This window comes from Onychomys torridus, chromosome 9, assembly GCF_903995425.1.
Source record: "Onychomys torridus chromosome 9, mOncTor1.1, whole genome shotgun sequence".
Lineage (NCBI taxonomy): Eukaryota > Metazoa > Chordata > Mammalia > Rodentia > Cricetidae > Onychomys > Onychomys torridus.
The window spans coordinates 18,239,609-18,261,756 of NC_050451.1; the positions used below are offsets into that span (position 1 = coordinate 18,239,609).

At 42.8% G+C, this 22,148-nt stretch overlaps 1 protein-coding gene across 3 annotated transcripts in view; it reads right to left on the reverse strand.

The window, feature by feature from the left end:
* Positions 1-22,148, reverse strand: part of Thrb (thyroid hormone receptor beta) — a 358,018-nt gene that overhangs the window by 87,804 nt on the left and 248,066 nt on the right. For all 3 annotated transcript variants that reach the window (XM_036199215.1, XM_036199212.1, XM_036199214.1), the window contains exon 3: positions 17,892-17,955. In XM_036199215.1, coding sequence (XP_036055108.1) covers positions 17,892-17,913 — 22 coding nt within the window. In that variant the 5' untranslated portion in view covers positions 17,914-17,955. The remainder of the gene's footprint in view (positions 1-17,891; positions 17,956-22,148) is intronic.

Genomic DNA, 22,148 nt, shown 5'->3' on the forward strand with positions numbered 1-22,148 from the left:
AGATGTATTATCTATAAATATTATTTTTATTGAGGCTAGTGGGGCACAGTGAGGTTAGCCAACCTACCTAAGGTCACACTGTGGATAAAGGACAAAGTGAAGACCCAGACCTGAGTTGGTGTAGCCAATCAAACTGCTTCTTCCCTTTTGATGGGTAGCTAATAGGCAGTGACTTAGGACAGGTACCCACCCCACCCACTCTGAATTCCATGGACTGAAAGGCTTGATGTAAAGAAAATAACGGCTCATAGAAGAGGTCACATCCTTGTCACTGTCACCCAGTGTCAGCTGGATCTCTTACTTGGAAACAGGGTATGCATTTTTGATGTAGAACAAGGCTTTATGCTCAGGTTCAATAAAGGGAACAAGCGCTGCTTTGCTTTCAATCCCTCATTTGCTATTTTAGAAAACTGGACAATAATTTAGGGTTGACAAGAGGATAATTTCATTCTGTGTTTAGGACAATGGGAGTGACGCTCACGGCAGGCCTTGGCATGGCTTGACATGGCAGTCAGGTGTGAGCTGTGCGCTGCTCCTGCCAGTGCCCAGGAGAGGACCTATGGGAGGTGCACAAGGGTGAACAGCACCTGCAAGCTGCCTTCACACTGCAAGTGGCCTTCTCAGCCTGCTTCCTCACGACCTTCCACAGGCAATACAGCAAGAGGTGGAACAGTGTCTAGATTTCCTCCTTTACATGGGACAGAGGACTTAGGGCAAATGGGAGCTGCCTGTAATTAAGACAAGGTGGCTCTTAACAGGAAAACTGCTTTGAGAGAAAGTCAGTCAATTCCTAAGGTAATGCCTCTTCAGGAAGGCTGCTCAAAGCCCTTGATAAACAGGTATGAAGATTTCACACTGAAACATGTCATTTGTACAGTCAGTATGTACTGACTACATAAACACTCTCATGCCAGATTGGAGTCAGGGGCCTTTCTTCAGATATGTATTAAGAACATACTGTCTGATGAGCAGGCTTCTAATGCCAGTATACAATGATGAAAATACTGGTACCTAGACATTTGAAAGGCATGAGGATTGGGAGTTCAAGGCAAACCTGGACTACAGAGCTATACTCTGCCACAAAGAGAAACAAAATGCTGCAGTATAGTGATATTTTATTTGTGCTGAAATGTGATTTTACTTGTATATTAATAAATAAAGTTGCCCGGAGATCAGAGGTCAAAGCAAGCCATAAGCAGAGTCAGGCAGTGGTGGCACATGCCCTTAATCTGATCACATGGCAGACAGAGTCTCTGTGTGGTCAAGGACACAGCCAAGTGTGGTGACATGAACCTTTAATCCCAGTACCAACCATAGAGACCTGGAGGTCTGTATAGACAGGCCGTGATGAGGAAGTCATGTGGTTGGGTTTAGAGCCAATGAGAAGGCAGAACAGAAAGGCAATAAAAAGACAAGTCAGACAGGAAGAAGCTCTCTCTCTGGGGAAGCTACTTCTGGTGGTAAGCTAAAGTTAGTCATGGCTATTGCTCTGATCTCTTTGGCTATTTCCTCTGTATTTGGCTCTGTGTTTCTTATTTAAGACTGTTTAGAAATTCATCTACACTACAGCTTAAGAGCCATAGCTACCTCTGTGGGTAAAGGTGCTTGCAGCTAAGCCAACAACCTGGGCTAAATTCCTGGTTCCCATAAGGTGGAAGGAGAGAACCAGTTCCTGGCAGTATTTCCTGACTTCTGCTAGTGCACCATGGTATATGAGCCCATATGCATGCACAAAATGAAATAACAAAATAATAAAATGAGAAATAATAACACCACAGTGTAAGATAACAAATATTTCCAGCTTTATGAAATTCTAGCCTGAGATACTTCTGCCCAAATAGTAGCTGGAAGAAGAACCAAGCCCTGTCCTTTAGTAACTACTCCATTTTTTTTTCCTGGTACGTGTCTGTGTGATGCAGAGAGAATGGAACAACCAACATAGCATCACCTCAGCACCGTGGTCTCACTGTGGCATGCTTTTTCTATACATTCATCATTTTTTAAATATTTAGGATGATGTGGCTGATGGCATGTGCTGTACCATGACCCCAAATGGCTGCACTGACAGTGGTCTCAAGTCTGGGATACATTTGCCTGAAGGATGCAATGGGGAAGGGGAAGAAACTCCCGAGTGCTGATGCCACCCTAGAATACAATGTCTTTCTGGAAAAGATGTCCCTGTGAGAACACTTGGTGAATTCCAAAGTATTGGCTCAAAAAGAGGCATACAGACCTAAGTTCCCACATGCCCACTGGAATGCCTCTTGGTAGGTTCTCACCCAGTTTTTGACCCCCTAAAAATGATTTGTGGTGTTTGGAGATGGGGTAATTGTAACTACAATGGTGGTGTTTGTGTGCATTGATAATTAGGGTGGACAAGGCGGGAAGGAAGAGAAACTCTGCTCTAGACGAACCTGTGATGTGAGTGATTTCTAGTGTTCTAACTTAAAATGCCCTTACTCTGACCTGGCCACCTGGCACCAGGGTTTCTTGTCCATTTCTTCTATGGCTTCATCTCCACCAATTGATGTGCCCTACTTTGAGAGGGAAGACTGGTGGGGTTTATATACACAGAGGTGTGAATAATTGATAGGTTTGACGCTAGTGGGAACCCTTGTATTTTAATCAGTTTTGTGATTTTGTAATGATCTTAAGTCAGCTCCAATCTGAGGAAGTTTTAGTGAAGATGTCATAATAATTTGGACCTTTAATTTGAGTAGATAGAAAATATGGAGGAAGTTATGAGAGATTTCTCATTTAAAATTTTTAGTTTACATAGACACATGTTGGGCATGATGTCAATGAACTAAAATCATGAATGTCCCTTTCCCATAAGCATTTGGTATTGACCACACACTTTGCACCAAGTGAAGATGAGTACAGGACACTTCCAGTGCCGTTAGCAAACTCCATTTTCATTTCCTTTCCTTGCTGATAAGGATTTGGAGGGTTTAAGAAGATGGAAGCTTATCCTCAGGTATCTCAGATGAAAAGGCCTTACAACCTGAGAATGTTTGGGAAGCCCCATTTACTCCATAAACATTAAAGGTAGAGGGTGGGAGCAACCAGATGTAAGAGTGGCAAGCATAGTGGGTGGGGGAGAGGAGAAGGAACAGAGGAGGAAGAGAACAAGGAAGAGCAGGAAGAAAAGAATCAGGAACAAAGAGGAGGAGCATCAGGAGGAGGAGGAGCGGGAACAGGAAGAGGAGGAGGACCATGGTGGGGAGCAGGAGGCAGGAGAACGGCAGGAGGTGAGAAACTGATTAGCGGATGTGTAGATGGAATTTCCAGCAGGGCCCACCCTTTCCCTGAGCCGCGTTTTACCCTCTTGGCCTGAAAACAGGTTAGCCAAACTCAGGTCCTAAATTCTGCTAGAAAGGCCTGGACAAGATCCACACACAGAAGGCTCTGCAGAAAATCCTGGTGTAGAAGAGAAGGCACTCTGGACTCAGGTGTACTGTGGTGGCCGGCCACAGAGGCTTCCAGAAACTAGTTACAGGCATTCAGGGTATTTGGGGCTCATACACAGTATTTTCAACATTCATGAACAAGCCTTAAGGATCAGGCCTCAGAAGGAGACCCATGTCTGAGTTTCAGACTCCTTCTTGGGCTGTGGAGTGGGCTGTCGAGGAGCCGATGGTTGCTGGGGAGCATTAGGTGTTCTCTGCTGTGTGTCTAGTGAGAGCTGCACATTTCCTTACTCTTTCTTGGGGAATCAGTCCCCTTGGCCTGTCCACAGGAACGTGGGTGTGTCATGGTGAAGATGTGTACCACTTGTCACTGCTGCTCTCAGCTTTCCAGCTATGGTGCTGAGTACAGCACCACCTTTGTTTATCCTATCACTATCCAGACATATCTTAGCTATCTGCCTTTCATGCAGGAAGAAGCTGAGTAGTGAGAAAGGGTAAGTGGTTCAGCCAAGGTCACAGCTGGACCCTGACCTCAGGCCTGTGTCCTTGACCCCTTAGCTTTAGGGGTCAGCAAGAGTTAGGTGCATGTAGAAATGACTGGCACAGGGTGGTATACACGTTTCCTGGTGAAGACATGGTATCTTTGTTATCTGCTTCCTCACCCTCCATGCTACTCTGTGTTTAACATAAAAAAAAAAACATAAAAAGAGAAAAGAGAGAATAATAAACAAGAAAGAGTGAAAGGGGCAGACTACCAATCCAACAAAACAAACACGAAGGTCTTCTGTCCTATTGGGAAACAGGAAACAGGACAGCAAAGGCTGAGAGACAAGGAGGCCAGATGTGAGGCTTGTCCCAGGTGAGGCCCAGGAGAGGGTCTCCGAGAGCCAACAGGCTGGGAGGCAGCTGGGTTGCTAACCTGGTATGCCTTCCTGACTTATCAGTAGGCAGGAGGGCAGGTGCAGCCTGGTTGCTGTCTTCTAGGAAGCCACTGAGCATCTCTGAAAACCATCTTTGGTTAAGGAGAGATGTGCCAGGTAAAGGCCAGCAGCCTGGAGGAGGACTCTCCACTTTGATGTTTCTCTGAGACTGAAGGAGTATTTGTTTGTAGCTGGAATCATTATGTTTTAAGTCTGCAAATTAAAATCCTTCATGGGCATAATAAACATTCTTGCTGTGTCAATCCAATCTCAACAACAGGAACACTTGAAATGTTTTCTGCTTGGCTTCTCTCTCTCGTGGGTACACTGGTAACAACAGCTTATTCTATCTGGAGTTTCTAGGGCTAAGCCTACCTTCCTAGCATTGGACTGAAAAGAGAAAGGCCCCTGAAGATGTGGAGCAGGCAGTGGGCAGGGTGGGGAGTGGGCCGGGGGCTCAGGCTCATCCACAGCACTAGCATTCATGTGTCCCCCTGGTGACAAGCGCTGTCCACCCTCCCATCCTGGTCTGGCTCCTTGCCTTTTGTCTTATCTTGTACTTTTCCATGGGGGCTTACATGGAGGAAGTGCTTTATCCATGCCTGTGGATGACTGAAGTGGGTTCCCACAGAAGTCTGAGACACAGTCTGCCCTTTCCTCTAATCAGGGCGTGGTGAACAAGAGCTTGAGTAATGTGTTCAAGCCACAGGGCTAATAATAAAGGCACATGTGTGACTCCAATTCCAAATGCAGTTCTGGTTCCTCTGTAAGGGTGGGCACAACAGACCACACTCGTCCTGTCTAGAAATGCTGATTCTGTCTGTGGAAGAGTCAGATAACTGAAACTTATTATTTTTTAAATGAAATGATTCTTTCATTATAAAGACTAAGACCTTTGACATCTCTGTAATACTGCTGTGCTTTGCATGGCCACTTGAGACACAGACTCATAATCAAAATTTATGCATTCCACACTTTGTGGCATAGCTAGACTATATTTTGTAGAAAAATTTGAAGCCTGAGAACTAGATGGGAATGTCAGAAGGATGTCAGAAGGTCTCCAAATGATGCTGACAAATGTCACCTGCCAACGATGTACACATGACACTGGTCTTATGATTAGGAATACAAGCCTGCTGTCTGAAGTCCCTGAGATTTTGGGAGAGGAGGCTTACTTAATGTAGTGTAAAACATTATTTTACAAACAGAGGCCGATAGACCCTGAAAGCTGTCTACTGTGTTGCTAAGTGTTTCTGAAATCCAGCTAGCACCAACAAAAACTTCAGGCACCATACTCTTGAAGGCTCACACTCAGCAACAGGGCAGGACGCCGCTATAAGGCAGCAGCATACTCTCCCTCACCATCGTAGATTCCCCATTTGTCATCTAGGAGTATGGCGCACATAGTCTCTAAGTGTCCTTTGTTCTGTGCTCAGAAACTGTGATCTCTTGTCTATGGACTCCTACTAGGTAAGGACGGTCCCTGGCTATGTTTATATGCTCTACAGTATCTTAGATGTTAGTGCTAAACTGAATTAGAATTTTTTGTTTAAAAAGGAATTTGGAAATGTTATAATTTATGCCAACGATCCCTTTTTATTATTTTTACTTATGTGTATGTGCCTGTATGAGTTTATGCCTAGTACGTGACTGCATGTCTCCAGGAACTGGAATTACAGGTAGTTGTGGGTGTTCGGAATTCAACATACGTTCTTTGTAAGAGGAGTAAGTGCTTTTAGCCCCTGAGCCACTTCTCCAGCCTCTGCCCATTATTTCTTGATCTAGCTTCGGGCATGGCATCAAATAGTTGAGACCTTCATGAATATTTTCATCATGCCTTACTGAGTATGAGGCTTGTTTATATTCATGTATATAGACTGATCTTGATTTTATAATAATATCGAAAGACTTGCCTAAAGACCATGTGGCAGTAACTGGTATCCTGATAACTTCATTTCTATTCTATTTAGATAAAGAGTATAGGATGCTAATTCCCACTTTGAGTTGAGAAATTTGGGGTTTAAGAATATTCAAAATTTCATTATTCAAATGGGGTTTAAGTGAGATCTATAAAAGCACTATTGATAGAAACATCAAGAAGTTTTAAAGTTTAAAAGCTCATGGGAATTGATACAAGGATATGAGATGGCCTGGCTATGTCCATGAAGAGTCCTATGTCCCCTGATCCTTAATAAAGGCATGGGAAAACTTCCACTTATGTTCTGTGAGGGACACTGGACACTTCATTCTGAACACCAAAAAGTAAGATTTAAGTAAGACGCTTAAATGTGTCCTTGCTTCCTAAAAACAAGCCAATAAATTCGGTTAGTAAATGTTGCTTTTAGATCAAGTGTTTAGAAGCACACAGTCCAGGGGAATGTAAAGGGGATAAGGAAATAATAAGAATGTGTTGGCAGAAAAATACCAGGAATCACAATGTGATACTGTGCAAATGAAATGTAATAAAATGAAAATTAGTGACGTTGTAGTTATGTTATGCTAAGTTTTACATCCTGGGGAGGACTGAGCATCCAGCACAATTCTGAGGTGGGTCCCTGTGATCTGGCATTAGGAGTCAATGCTGGTTAAAATGTGAAGCCACAGTGACAGCAACAGCAGTTTGCATTAGAAGGTGCTGAAGCAGGGAGCCATTGCATCCAATTTCCTTCTGGCTGGACCACGTGCTTCCACCCTGTCCATTTACAGCCTCATAAAATCATGAAGGTTGACTAAGGCACTTGTGGATATCTCTCAACTTTCAGCCAAAGCTTTAATCTGTGCAGAACATCCTTACAGGACATCTTGACCAGGGGCTAAATTTGAATTATGGGGATGGGCTATTGACATTTAAGATCCTCTGCCACACAAGCTTCTTAAAAAAGTACAAGTACCTTCCACATCTGTTTTTATAACTGCAGAACAGGAATGCTGATGGACCCTTCATGAGTGCCTGCCGTGGCCTGGGCACTTCATAATGGCTGTCCTGCATCTGGCCCCTGTCCTGTGGCAGACAAGGGTGAAGAGATTCATACATGTTTCATCACCTTACCAGGAGCCTGTAGGAAAGCTCAGCGACCTCAGCATTGGGAGTTTTTAAAAGCTCCTCAAGTGGATTAAATGTCCAGTCCAAGCCAAGAACAAAAGCTCTATGTGTACTGTGCTCCAGAAAGCTGTTCCCTTGAGGTCTTAAAACAGAAGTTACTTAGTTAAAAAATTAAAAAAATAGCAACCTCTTCCTATAACATAAAGCACCATGTGACTGGAGAGAATCCACTAGCAGTGTGGAGGGGGAACCTGACCTGTTACCGAATCCTAAAAGCTCTATAAGGCAGACCAAGCTTCCTTCTGAGTTCACTGTTCCTTCCACTGGAAAGGCTGCCTTGGTAGAACATTCATGGAGGACTTTTGAAGAGGCCAGTACTAGATGGCCATTTAGGTAAGAGATGATACTGATGTGAACTGGGAAGGTTCATGTTCCGGTCAGTCATGGATCAGAGTCCCAGCATACTCCCTAGCAGCTACCTCTACATAGGCTTGATTTTTGATGGCTAGGATGGGACAGATAAAGAGTTCAGAGGGTTTTGGGCAAATATTCAGATACCTAAGCAACATTATTCAAACTATGGCTGATAGTGGGAGTAGCAAAACCTCTCTATATCAAGATGCCTGAGATGGCTCAGTTGCAAAATTGCCTGTCACATAAACATGAAGACCTGCTTTCTAATCACCTGTATCCATGTAAAAAGCCAGATACTACCATATGGGTTTGCCAACTTCTGGTTTCTATATGCATGTCCACACTCATGCACACCCATACAAATGCACATATACAATCTCAGAGACAAAATGTCCATATATACACACACTCTCACACAAGACCCTATTATCAGTGGTTCTCAAACTTACGTATTAGAATCATCTGGAGAGTTACTTAGGCCCATGGGGGTCCTTCCATTTGTCACTAGATATAGTTATATGACAAAGATGCTCTCCTCACCACCCCTTTAAGCTAAATTTCCCAGTGATTCTGAAACTCCTTACCAGAACACCCACCCTCTCTGGGTACTGGATGCAGAAAACATTAAGGAATCAGAATCCAAAGTGGGATGCCAGAAGTCTTACCCTCCACCACCAAGCTGGAATGTTTAGGAATGGGGGCAGGTTCTAGTTGTCTTGGATTAGTTTTGAGGTGATTTTTGCAGGCAGCCAGAGTTGAAAGCTACCATTACCAGACTTTCAGACAGGGCTGTGCTTTGTAACTCTGAAGAGTTTTAAGACAATGTTGAATCTCAGATTCAGTGCAGAGCTTCTAATTTAGCTGGTCTGGGGTGGCATGTCTATCAGAATTCTCAGAGCTCTTGGAGTAGGGATCTAGTTCAGCCATAGAGTGTTGCTTGCATTTCCAAGGTCAGTTCCTAGAATTTACAAAGCTTTCAAAATCTGTAGCAGGGTTTGAGAAGTTTAAACTGTAAAGCTAGGCAGGCCTTCTACAAAAGCTGAAGGAAGATTGTAACCCACTGTCAGATGGGCTCAGTGCACATCTTCACAGTGAAGACTAAGAACTTTAATTAAGGGCAAAAATTGAAAGGAAATGGGAAATATCATCATTTATTAGACTTGTTTAACTCAGTTTCCCCAAGATTCCAAACAGATAGTTAAAAAACTCAACAGTCCACTGCAGTAACACTGGGAATGTCACTCCATCATACCTTCCCTAGTTGGCCAACCGTGTAAATGAAGAGACTTGGAGAAAACAGTCTCAGGTCAGCTCCAGCATCAGGTCAGAGACACATCTGCATGCTGCATGCTTGGGGACATGGAGCTCCACAGTGGTCTCCTGTTCAGCACAGCCAAAGTAATAATGACATCAGAGCTAAGCCTTGACAGTAAAGCAAAATTTGATAAACAGGTGCTTGGCACTGACAGCTGGGGCTGGTGGCAGGTGGTAGTGACATAGAAAAATAGTTCTTGGCTCACAGCAAACCAAAGAAAATGATAAAGTCATTATGCATGAAATTCTTGTTGGGGAAGATTATTTTCAGTTCTTTTGAAGGAGCTTAACCCATGTAGGTGCCACTGATGTGGACTTTGGTAGTATCTGAGAGAACAGAGTGGAAGACACATCCTATCTTTACAGAACCTGGTTGGGTTATGGTATTATTTGTGCCTGTTAGCAGAAGTCAAGTGGAGGGGCACTGACTAATTGCTAGTTACAGTAGAGCTGAGTTGAGATGGCTTTTCAGAATGGTGATAGTGGGGATGGTGGGATGATGTCTGGGGGTGTAGTGATGACGTAACAGGGTGATGGTGGAGGTGGAGTGAGCTGGAGACACAATGGGCCAGGGTGGAGGTGGGAAAGAGTCACATACTAAATGTGTAGATTGAAGAAGGATTCAGGAGGTGTTAAGGATGATACATCTATCTATCTATCTATCTATCTATCTATCTATCTATCTATCTATCTATCTATCTCTATCTGTCTATCTATCTATCTATCTATCTATCTATCTATCTATCTATCTATATCTGATCTCATAGCTGCAGATCAGGGGTTTTTAAAGGTTTTCAGTGGACTGATTGGAAGTGGTAAGATTTCATTCTTGGTTTCTCTCAGAAAGCCCTGACCCTCTTAAAGATTCTGTAGAAGTTCAGGAAGCCAAAGAAGAGGGAAGGGAAAGACAGGCAATGAGAACACAGAGGCCAGGTCCTTGCTGGTAGATTCTGGCAAAGTCCACAGTCCTTGCATTTACTGAGTAAGCATTTGTTTTTGTTTTGAAGAAAGGCTGATGTCACAGCTGCATAGAAACTCTATAAAAATCTTAAAATCTTTCCTTCCTTCCTTCCTTCCTTCCTTCCTTCCTTCCTTCCTTCCTTCCTTCCTTCCTCCCTCCCTCCCTTCCTCCCTCCCTCCCTTCCTTCCTCCCTCCCTTCCTCCCTCTTTCCCTCCTTCCTTCCCTCCTCCTAGTGCTAGAGATGGCCTCAGGCCCAGGGCCTCCCTCTGCTGGTGCATGCTGAGGCACTTTCTGTGGTTTTTTGGTTTTCTGGCTATGATGAAGAAGGGAGAGGATGAATGGTCGCTTCTTTAGAGTGCACACCTTGGATGGATTTCCACCCCCTCTGCTATGCACACAACAGGGAGAAAATGGAACTAATAGACATGTCTGCTTTTCTCTTCCTTTGCTTTCAAGGCAGATGCTCATTTTGCTGAGTTGGGTCTTATAAAATGCAAATGGGAGAGGCATGAGAAGGGGCACAATGCTCAAAGCCGGTGGACAATGTAGCCCCATTCAAGCAGAGGGTCAGTCAGTCTGGAGGTCATGTGTGGAGTGGAGGCACATGGCCATCACTGGCCTCCAGGGAGCAGGGAGAAGACAGAGATTTGAGAGTTTACTATGAGGGGGTCACCTGTGGGTGAGCAGACCAGGATAGAGTGAGGCTTTCGTGAGCCATGTCTAGCAGCTTCCTTCCTGCCCCTCAGGCATTTTAGTGAAGGCTGGTGTTCTCCCTCCAGCCCACGTGCAGTGAGTTCTTTTTAAAGTTTTTGTTTTTATTATTTTATTCATGTGTAGGTGTGTGTGCCTATGTGAGTGTATGCCACCTGTGGACAAGTGCCCCCAGAGGCCAGAAAAGGGCATTTGATCTCCTGGAGCTGCAGTCACAGGGGGCTGTGAGATGCCGCACATGGGTGGTAGGAACTGAACTCGTCCCCTGGAAGAATGACAAGCACTCTTAACTGCTCATCTATCTCTCCAACCCTCTTCAGTGAGTTCTTAATTTCTCTCCAAAATGATACCCTGTCAGGGAGGGAGCTGAAAATCTGTGTCTGATCATGTGGTTATGAGCCCATGAAAGAAAAGCAACATTTGTAATTGACCCAGACCACAGAGCTCAATCTTTGGAGAGCTGGCATCTTGTTTTCTCAAACCCTAATCCTGGCTCAACATTCATAATGTGTGTTGATAGCTCTATAAAGTCCAAGGGAATTATTTTGGTCACCACTGGGGAAATAGTAATTCAGAAAAAGTTACATAAGCCTGTAGATGACTTGTGGAGCAGCTGTACAGGCAAGTGGCTAAGTCAGTCTTCAAAGCCCTCTGCTTAGAAGCCAAGTAGGGGGCCAGCAGGGGCTTTCCTGAAACTCCATGTTGCTGGCCTCCCTTTCCTTCTGCAGTGGTGACCCATCCAAAAATTGGTAATTAAGCTGTGCTGACTGTGGAAGAAGGGACAGATGGACACCCACTTCCTTGGCAAGGTACCTTTCTTTTCCCACAGGCATGGTAGGCTGCTTTTGTTTGTTGTTCAATGAGTAATATGAAGTACAGCTGCAGAAATCTGCAGTTATCCTCAAGGCCTCCCTGAGTCTAATGAAAAGCAACATCTTTAAATAGAAGTGCTCACACTATCCCAAAGAGCCCTTCAGCCTGGGTCTTGCCTACTCTCTAAGAGACATCAGCTTCACAAGACATAAACCAGGGCACCCCACAGAGTTTATCATCTGCAAACTCTCCAAATGCCATAGCACTGTGTAGAGAACTAACTTGAAAATTGTACAAAGTAGAGATTAGATGGAACTAGAAAGAGCAAGGGAGTGGAATACAGCACACTGGATGGAATGTTAACATGTGAACCCTCTGTGTAAAGAATAAATGGAGATTCTTTGTATAAATCTTGCAACTTAGAGAAAGATGAAACAGAAAAATGGGCTGGAGAGAAGACTCAGCAGTTAAGAGTGTTGCTGTTCTTTTTTGGAGGATCTGAGTTCAGATCTCAGCACCCACGTCCAGCAGCACTGTGACTTAAGGTCTAGGGGATCCAATACCATTTCATGGGTACATGCACCTTCTACTACTACTACTATTACTACTACTAAACAATAACAATACATGTTTTTTAAAAAATAAAGAAGAGTTCTGGAAAGATGGCTCAGAGGTTAAGAGCACTGCTTGCTCTTCCAAAGGTCCTGAGTTCAATTCCCAGCAACCACATGGTGGCTCACAACCATCTGTAATGAGATCTGGTCCCCTCTTCTGGCCTGCAGGGATATGTGCACTGTATACATAATAAATAAATAAATTTTAAAAAAATTAAAAAAAAAATAAACAAGAAAAAATTTAAAAGATAAAATATTCTAACAAAAATAAGATAATATACTAAATTGTAAAAGTATTCGTAAGGTTTGAAAGACCATGAATTATTTTGTTAATATTTAACTCATAAGAAAAGACACCACAACAGAGAAATTAAACAGATAAGTTACATGCACAGTAAGTGGAGCTCTCACCGCTGATGAAGGGATCTTGTCATTGCCACAGACTGAGCTTGTTTATAGAAAAAACACAGAGGTGAGGAGCCCAATCCCAATGGATCCACCTATATTACAACTCCCATGCCTAAGGCTCAGGGATCATTGTGGAAGAAGAGGGTAACAAGATTGTAGGGAGCATTGCAAAGGGAGTCTGCTGTGAGAATGTGTCTCCTAGGAATACCAGAAGCCACCTTGGAAAGGCTCATCAACATGAACTCCCAAACAAGAACAACAATGGATACGCTAATGTGATATGATGGGCGGTGGGGACCCAGGAGACTTCAGCCCTACACGAAGAGTGAGAGGCAACTAAGGAGTGCTGAGACAGGAGAAATATCTTCCCCAGCCATAGTTTTCATCATCAACCGGACACACTGTAGAGTCACGTGGGGAGGGAGGCTTACTGATGAGTCCTCTAGAATGGGTTGGCCTGTGGGCATGCCTAGGAGGAGTTTTCTTACATAGATTACTGAGATGGAAAGAACCAGGCTGAGTGTGGGTAGCACAGTGACCATGGCCTGGGCCATGGGACTGAATGAAAAGGGGAGAACTTGCTGGGGACTCTTGCATGCCTTCATTCCCTTTGTCCCTGATGATGAATACAGTCTGAGCAACCCTCTCAAGTCCTGCCATGGTGACTTCCCAGCTGAGATGGACCCTAACCGGGAAACATGAGCTAACACAAATCTGCTCTCCTCAAATAGTTTTATCAGGATTCTTTATCATAGCAGCAGGAAACAAAACTAAGACAAAATTTGAAGAGGTTGAGTGACTGCCTTAGTAATACACACACACACACACACACACACACACACACACACACACATATATATATATATATATCTTACACAAATAATGAGAAAAACAAGGATCACAATGAGAAATAGGAAAATAAATGTGAAGAGAAAGTTTTTTTGGTTTATTTTTTTTTGTTATTTTTATTTTTTTTGTTTTTTGAGACAGGGTTTCTCTGTGTAGCTTTGCACATTTCCTGGATCTTGCACTGTAGACCAGGCTGGCCTCGAACTCACAGAGATCCGCCTGCCTCTGCCTCCCGAGTGCTGGGATTAAAGGCATGCACACAAGTTTTATATGAGTAACCAATAAATATGTAAAAATGCTGAACTCTGAGAGTAATTAAAAATGTAAATAAATCTATGTCATTCTTAACAAATGACTTAACACAGAGGGAAACACTAAGGTCACTGCTACAAGTTCAGGGTACTACTGCAACACCCTGTACTGTGGCATTCAGTCATAAAGATTCATAAAGGGAAGCAGACAAACATAAACACAAAAGATGCTAGTAAAGTGGAAGGGATAAGCAACCACATAAAAAGTGCAGGTGAAATAAAAAACAAACAAACAAATAGGAATCAACTGTTTATCCACAGGGCTGGTAGTAGTGTGTCTACATCCCAGGCCCAGGGACTGTGCTAACTGTAGTAGTGCGTCTCTACATCACAGCCCAGGAACTGTACTAAATGCTCATCCTATCTCATAAAGCAAGGCTCTAGGCAAATGCTACAAATCTTTGCTTCTTTGGCTTTAGGAATAGTCAGAGGAGTCTGACTTCTTGGTTTCTTTGCCAGAAGCCTTTCACTTACTTTACTGTTAGAAATGTTAAGTATTCCTATTTTCGAACCAATTCCCCTATGCTGTGAATCATGGCTTTACTCAAAATAGAGCTCATTACAGTGTCATAAATGTCTGAAGAATTCCCTCAGATTACCTGGAACTAGAGCTTAATGACCAACCAATGTAATATCTTAGCAAAGCACTTTCTTACCTTCCTCTTTAAGAATCAGCATTGTTTTTCTGCAGTTAAAAATCCCAAAGACAATATAATCCAGGTTCTCTGTGTAATTTAAGGCTGCTAAGTTAAACACACACACACACACACACACACACACACACACACACACACACACATATATATATATATATATATATATATATAGTATCTTGACTTCAAAATTTGTGTCTAAGGATACATTGCTTTGGAAAAAGAGGTTATGGTTTTGTTTCCACAGAAGATGAGAGCCTGCGGATTGCTTCCAGGCTAATATGGTTTGATCAGCCAAGCCCCCTGAAAGGTCTCCAATGACAGCCATGGCCCAGATGATCCAACATCCAAAATCAGCTTCAAAGAAACTGGTTGAGATGATCCATCCTCACAGATGACTACAGCCAAGATTTAACTATAATTCTTAATTTTCTCAGCATCCCCATTAGATTACCAGCACCCTTAATCAGCAGGAAGTAGTAGGAGAAGCTACACCCAAACTCCCAAAATGTTGTTTATAAATATTCATTTTTATATAAAGGGGGTTGATTATAAATGCAATGTCTTTCTAAAGAAGAAGGGGATATAGACATTATAGGATGAGAGGGAAGATTATTGAATCTACTTTTAAAGAGCAACAACTTGTTTTACATTGCTATGGATTTTAGTTTATTGATACAAATTTAAAATTAATTTTGTTTTACTGTATATATATTTCTATTCTTGTTTAAGGTATTATGTTTATGCAACTCCTTTAAAATTGAAATGTATAATTAAGAAATACAGATTAATAATTAGTCATTTAAGATAATCAAACTTACACTCATATTAGTTAAGTTTTCTAGGGTATACATAGATATACTTCAATTAGGTAGGTAATCTTCGAACACTTCAAAGACCTACAGAATATGGCATTTAAAATGTTTTAAGAATTTAGACTTTTCTGGACAGTGAGACATGTCTGCTCCTGGCAGCACTGATTTGCTTCGAAAAGGAAGATGGACATTGAAGATACTCCAATGGGGTTTATCTTCTTCTTGGCAAAACTGGCCATTTGGGCAAGAAACTGCTTTTGCCTGGACTTCTTGACAGTATGTTATATAGACTGGACACGCAGGACCCATGGGAAAGTGACTACTAAACTTTGCCTAAGCAGAATGAGGTGGCCCTTCAGGTTCCTGCTTCACAGAGGAGACTGCCAGACATTCTGCAGGATACAGGGAGAAGCCACAGATGAACTCTACCAATAGGCAAGATGATCCTTTTAATTTCCTGCTTCACTAAAAAGTCTGCTGGAGACTCTAGACCTATAGGCTGAAGATGGATGCCCCAATGTTGCAGAGGAACTTTGGATGACTGTCCAGGTAGCCAAATGTCTCAATCATTTCTAGAATTATGGAAGTTGCTTACAATGCATTTCTTGTTTACTTAGGTAATATTATATCCTTCTGGGGTCTTTGATGTAGTTGAAGACTAAATAGTTATAATTTTCCTTGGTTATGGTAAAAGATAAATTAGATATGAAACCTTATACTCACAAATATAGGATAGATAGAATATTTTCTTTAATTTTGCCAAATAGAAATAGACTAGATATTGTAACTGTAATTCTTGCTTGATAATTGTTCTATTATATATAATTTTACTATGTTAAAGTTGAAACCTTCCTTTTTGATTAGATAGAAGAGGGGAAGTGCTGTGGGATGTCTTTCTCTATGCTGTGAATATGTTTTGCTTCCATTGGTTAATAAATAAGTTGCTTTGGCCTATGGCAAGGCAGCTTAAAGGCAGGTGGGAAATCCAAGTGGAGACACAGGAAAGAAGAAAGGCAGAAGCAGAGACACAAGTCAGCTGCCAAAGGAGCAACAAGATGTCAGCAGATGGTAATGCCACGCCACATGGCAACATGTAGACTTATAGAAATGGGTTGATTTAAGATGAAAGAGCTAGCTAGCAAGAAGCCTGCCATAGGCCATAGAATTGGTAATTTTAAAAAAATCAGCATTGTTCAGTGAGTGGTGTCATATAGTCCTAATTTAAATTAGGCAAGTTAAAGAGATGAAGTTTTCGCAAGACCCAGATCCAACAGATAATGGTAACCCCCCAAAATAAAGACATTTCCACTCAAGTGCATCCAAAATACAAACATTTGCAAACTTTGGATATGAAAAAGCCTCTACACCCAATACATGCCTCCTCTGTGTGAGATGTTGGCTTGCTTTTAGAAAAGCAGGTTTGGTGTTCCTAAGTGCACTCCTTTAAAGCTGGCTGTTATTTGATGTTCTGTAATGTGTAATAGTAATGGTACCCATCATGTTTTCTGAAGAGAAAGAATGCATACTTGACTTTTAAATCATGCACCTAGAGCAAGCATTTGGTTCCAGTGGCTTTCATCTTTACTGTGGTCTCCCTTTAGCTTAAAATAATGATATAGATGGAGCCTGCAGTGAAGGAGAGAGGAAAAATGAACTGCTTTATTTCACATAAAAATAAAAACCTCTAATGTAATGATTTTCTTTTTCGAGCCCATTCACACACAAACAGCCTATCTATGGAGTATTTTTTGCAAATACAGCTGCCTTAGTGTCTGTAGAAACACATTCTGGAAGTGAGAGCAATCTCTCCCACTAGAAGGCAGTTCATCAAGCAAGAGATGGTGCCATACTCTGAGATCTCAAGGGTTGATTCCAGTCAACAGACACAGTTTGGTCCATGACTCTTTGATAGTTTCTAAGTTAACTGTTGACATTTAAAAATTTGAATATTTCATTAAAAAACATCTGGTTTTCTAACATTTCTTGCAAATTCAAAGTCTCTGGATGCACTGGGCTTCATGCCTTCTTTCCAGTGGTCATTTATAATTGAGGGTGGTTTGCTTAAGAGTGAACCAAAGTATTCTGGGTCAGCTTATCCCTGACCTTTCAGCTTTTGGTGGTGTTTGCCCAGCCTCTCGGGTCTTTGTATGCACAGGCAACTCATGCAATGGCAGCCTGTTGTCACTCTGGTGGTTGGTCTGCTCTCTCTGACCTTGCTAAACATTTCATAGCTCATGTCTGCCATGTGTGATCTCATCACATTCCATCTGATTCACTGCTGCTGGGATAGGCAGCCCACTTGGGGAAGATACACTAATGTGTGGTCACTAAGGCTGCAGAACCATTTGTTATATGAATCAGCAAGACTTTGAAGAATAATGTACTCAGTGCACAGGGGTGATTCTAAGAGGACAAAACACTAGCCTTTCACTGAAACTATCACATCTCCTCAGCCACTCTCCTGGGAATGATGTCACTTCTGAAGAAGAGAGAAGCATGTTTTTAGGGGCATTTTCAGAGGAAGTCATAATACTTGATGGCTTGGAAATAATTGCTGCTAAGAGTCTCAGGTCGGGCTTTAGGATCCCTGTACTTCACTTTAGGCGATACACAAAGAAGACACACAATGCAAATCAAGAAAGGATTTGTAGATACCTGTCATACTGTTCGGAGTCATAGGCTAGTAGTCATGCTGTGTCCTCTTCTGCACTGGCATTTCCTACAAAGAGACAAAAGCATAATACATATCACGATCTACACTTGACTTTTTATTGAGACAGGATCTTACTATGTAGCACTAGCAGGCCTGGAACTTGCTGTGTGGACAAGACTGGCTTCAAACTCACAGAAATCCCTCAGCCTCTGTCTCCTGAGTGCCAGGGTTTGACTTATTTATTAAATATATTTTATCCATTCTTTGACAATTTCCCCACATACCCCAAACATACATACACCCTTCCCTCTTCATGTTTTCTCCATTTTTTTATTTTTTCGAATCTAGTGAGTCCAACTAGTGCTGCTTATTGGCATGCTGACTGGTCTTGCTGGCTGGATTGTGTGTGTGAGACCATAGCTTCAGTGAGTCCATGAGTTCAGAAGCCAACATGTCAGAGCACTCTGCCCCACCCTCCAGCTTTTACATTCTTTCTGCCTCCATCTTAATTTGTTGTTATTGTTCCAAACAATATTGTGTTCACTAATGGACTTGATTAAGATTGCTCACTCTAACTTAGAACTGCGGTTTAGAAGCAGAAAGGGGTTATATAGCACACACACAAGTCAGCAAAACTTTGATTTTTATCTCTGGCTTCATTCGATAATTAGGCTTTTAAAACTATTTTTTAAAGGTACCTTTTTCCACCAACTATTCTTTGGATTGTTTTTTAAGAGAGCTGCCAGACTATGCACAGGCTGTCTTCCTATGACTAAGATGTTTAAGTCTCTCCAACCCAGAGCTTCTCACAGTGCACACTGTAGACTAGCAGCCTCAGCCTTGATGGTGCCAAGCAGCTGGTATACACAGGTCAGACTCCTTCAGTGTATTGCTAGGGATTTTTTTCTGGAAGGGGGTCTGTGCTGTGGAGCCCTCTTGTACACTGTAAAGATTTGTCACTTGAATTGGTTTAATAAAATGCTGATTGGCAGTAGCCAGGCAGGAATTATAGGCAGGACAACCAAACTAGGAGAATGATGGAAAGAAGGGCGGAGTCAGAGGAGATGTAATCAACCACCAAAGAAGCAGGATGTGTAGAAAATGAGGTAACAAGCCATGAGCCATGTGGCACAGCATACATAAGAAATATGGGTTAATTTAAATGTAAGAGTTAGAAAGTAACAAGCCTGAGCTATCAGCCAATCATTTACAAGTAATATTAAGCCTCTGTGTTGGTTATTTGGGACTGGCAGCTGGGGTTGGGAAAGAAACATTCACCTACAGTTCTGTGACCAGTATAGGACCATAGAAGCATGTGTATCTAGAATGGTCCTGAAGCCTAAGACATGGGTTCAAGGGTCAGCACTGCTATGTAATAGCTGTGGGGTCCTGAAAAGTATTTTTTCTCTTTTTTTTTTTTAAATTAAAATTTGTTACTTATTTTACTTACTAATCACAGTTTCCCTTCCCCCTTCTCCTCCCATTTTCTCCCCTCACCTCCTCTCCCACCCCTGTCCACTCCTCAGAAAGGGTAAGGCCTCACATGGGAGTCAACAAAGCATGACATAACAAGTTGAGGCGAGACTAAGCTCCTCCCCCTGCATGAAGGCTAAGCGAGGCATTCCACTATAAGGAATAGGTTCCAAAAAGCCAGCTCATGCACCAGGGATGGTTTCTGAGCCTACTGGTTGGGGCCCCACAAACAGACCAAACTACATAACTATCACCCACATGCAGAGGGCCTAGATCAGTCCCATGCAGGCTTGCTAGCTGTCTGTCTATAGTCTGTGAGCTCCCACAAGCTCGGGTCAGCTGTTTCTGTAGATTTCCCCATCATGATCTTGACCCCCCCCCCCACCACACTTGCTCATATAACCCCTCCTCCTTCTCTTCAACTGGACTCCCAAAGCTCAGCCTAGGGCTTGGCTGTGGATCTCTGCATCTGCTTTCATCAGTTACTGGATGAAGTTTATCTGATGACACTTAGGGCAGTCACCAATCTGAGTATAGAAGACCAGTTCAGGTACCCTCTCCAGTATTGCTAGGAGCCTTAGTAATTTACACAATGGAATATTACTCATTGACAAAAAATAATGACATCATGAAATTTGGAGGCAAATGGATGGAACTAGAAAATATCTTGAGTGAGGTAACCCAGACTCAGAAAGACAAACACGGTATGTACTCACTCATAAGTGGATATTATAAAGCAAAGTATAGCCAGGCTACAACTCACAGCTCCAGAGAAGCTAGGTAACAAGGAGGACCCTAAGAGGGATGCATGGATCACCTTGGGAAGGGCAAATAGATGATATCTCCTGGGTGAACTGGGGGTGGGGGGAGAATATAGAAGGGAGGGAATAGGGGATAGGAACATGAAGGATCAGGATGGTTGAGTTGAGGGAGGGATGGAGAGGGAGAACAATGAAACAGATATCTTGGTAGGGGGCATTATGGGGTCAAGGAGAAACCTAGTGACAGGGAAACTCCCTGGAATCCACAAGGACAGCCCCAGCTAAGAGAAGCAATTTCTAAACACTGGAATTCCTGTTTCTTCACTGCAAAATGAGAAAATGGGTGCAGGTTTCACTCAGTCATGAGGCTGCTGCTAAGGCTTGGAAGGGGATTTGTAGGTGAGATACAGCACACTGAGCTTTGGTCGCCCTTGAATGAGGAGCCATAGTCTTGTGGTAGGACAAGAGGAAGCTAATGGGCAAAGAAGCACATGAATTATGTTCTCAATATAGCTCTACATACAGCCACTCAGTCTGACTGTACACTAATGTGGCGGCCATGTTTCTTGTCTTTATCATAGTTCTTATCACACCTAGCAGAAATTATAGGTTTGCATGGCCACCTCTCCCATGAACGGTAATCTCTTATGGCACAACCTGCTATTCTCATTTTTCTATCTCCTTCATCAAGGAGAGTATTGGATACATAAACATAGGTTCAACAAAGGCTATAGTAAAGTGAAACTGCTATGACCATGCATGATTCATGCCGCCTGAACTGGCATCTGAGAGAAAAGATGGGAAGTAGCTACGAGGAAGTGAATTCCTACAGCTGACCTTTTGCAAAGGTCTCCAGCCACCAGCTTTCAGGACCAGCCCCTTTTACATACTCAGCTTCTTAAATTAAGATGAGTCAGGCTTGGAGATGTTGACTGTGGGACCATGCATGGCTTGTGCTTCAAGTCCAATGGACTCCATTGATTTTAATAGCTTTGCTGTTAAGCCCCTCTCAGCCCTGGGACCTGTCATGTTTTCCCATCACACAACTGGAATGCTCAGAGGGCGATTAGGATTATGGATTCAGAGGGGAATGAGGGCTGTAGCTCAGATGAGCAACTAAAGTGCCCCACCTCTGGCCATTGGTTCAAGGCCTGAAGTGGGATAAGATGCCTTCTCTGGATGCCTCTTCTGGACATTTGGAAAAACAGAAAGGAAAGGGAGAACAAAGAGTTGGGAGAGAGGAAAGGAAGGAGGGAGGGAGGGAGGGAGAGAGAGAGAGAGAGAGAGAGAGAGAGAGAGAGAGAGAGAGAGAGAGAAATAATTTCCTCTCAAGAGGAAGGTAAAACTACCACTGTTTGAGACCAGAGCAGGTGAAGAGGATTAGCCTGATAGTCCCAAGCCTCATACCTGGTTTCAGTCTTCCTCAGGCCCATTCCTATCCCCTCCTGGCCACTCAACTCTTCCTTGGTGACCTTTGGAAAACACACCCTCTTTCACATGAGCTGGTTCAATCACAATTGTCAGCTGACTGACAGCTCCTGGCTTCAGACACAACAATAACACCACTGTGGTGAAATAGATGGTTCTCCCTCCCAATCTCTGTACCGTAGCCATAAGTTTCCAGTCGTATTCTTACAACACCATTAACTTAAAAGTCTCTATATCTTCAAAATTCTGACTGAATGGGCAAATGTACTACAGAAATAAATGTAATCCGTGAGGCAGAAGTGACTTGGAGCAGGAAAAAACAATCTTATCAGTATTCCAAAGGTCAATGTCATAAGCCTCAGTGCTAACCTCACTGGCTGGTGCTCCTCAGTACTTTTTCTTCAGTGAGAATGAGGTTTATACTGCATCATCACTGTGCCATGTTGACAGCAGGAGATGGTATTACCTTCACTCTACTGTTGATGGTATGTTGGTAAACTGTTACTGTAGTACTTTAGTAGTACCTAGCATGTAGTATTATTACCATTGCCCTTCAGTGAGTTCTAGATTTATTTATTTTCCCCAATGTGTGTGTGT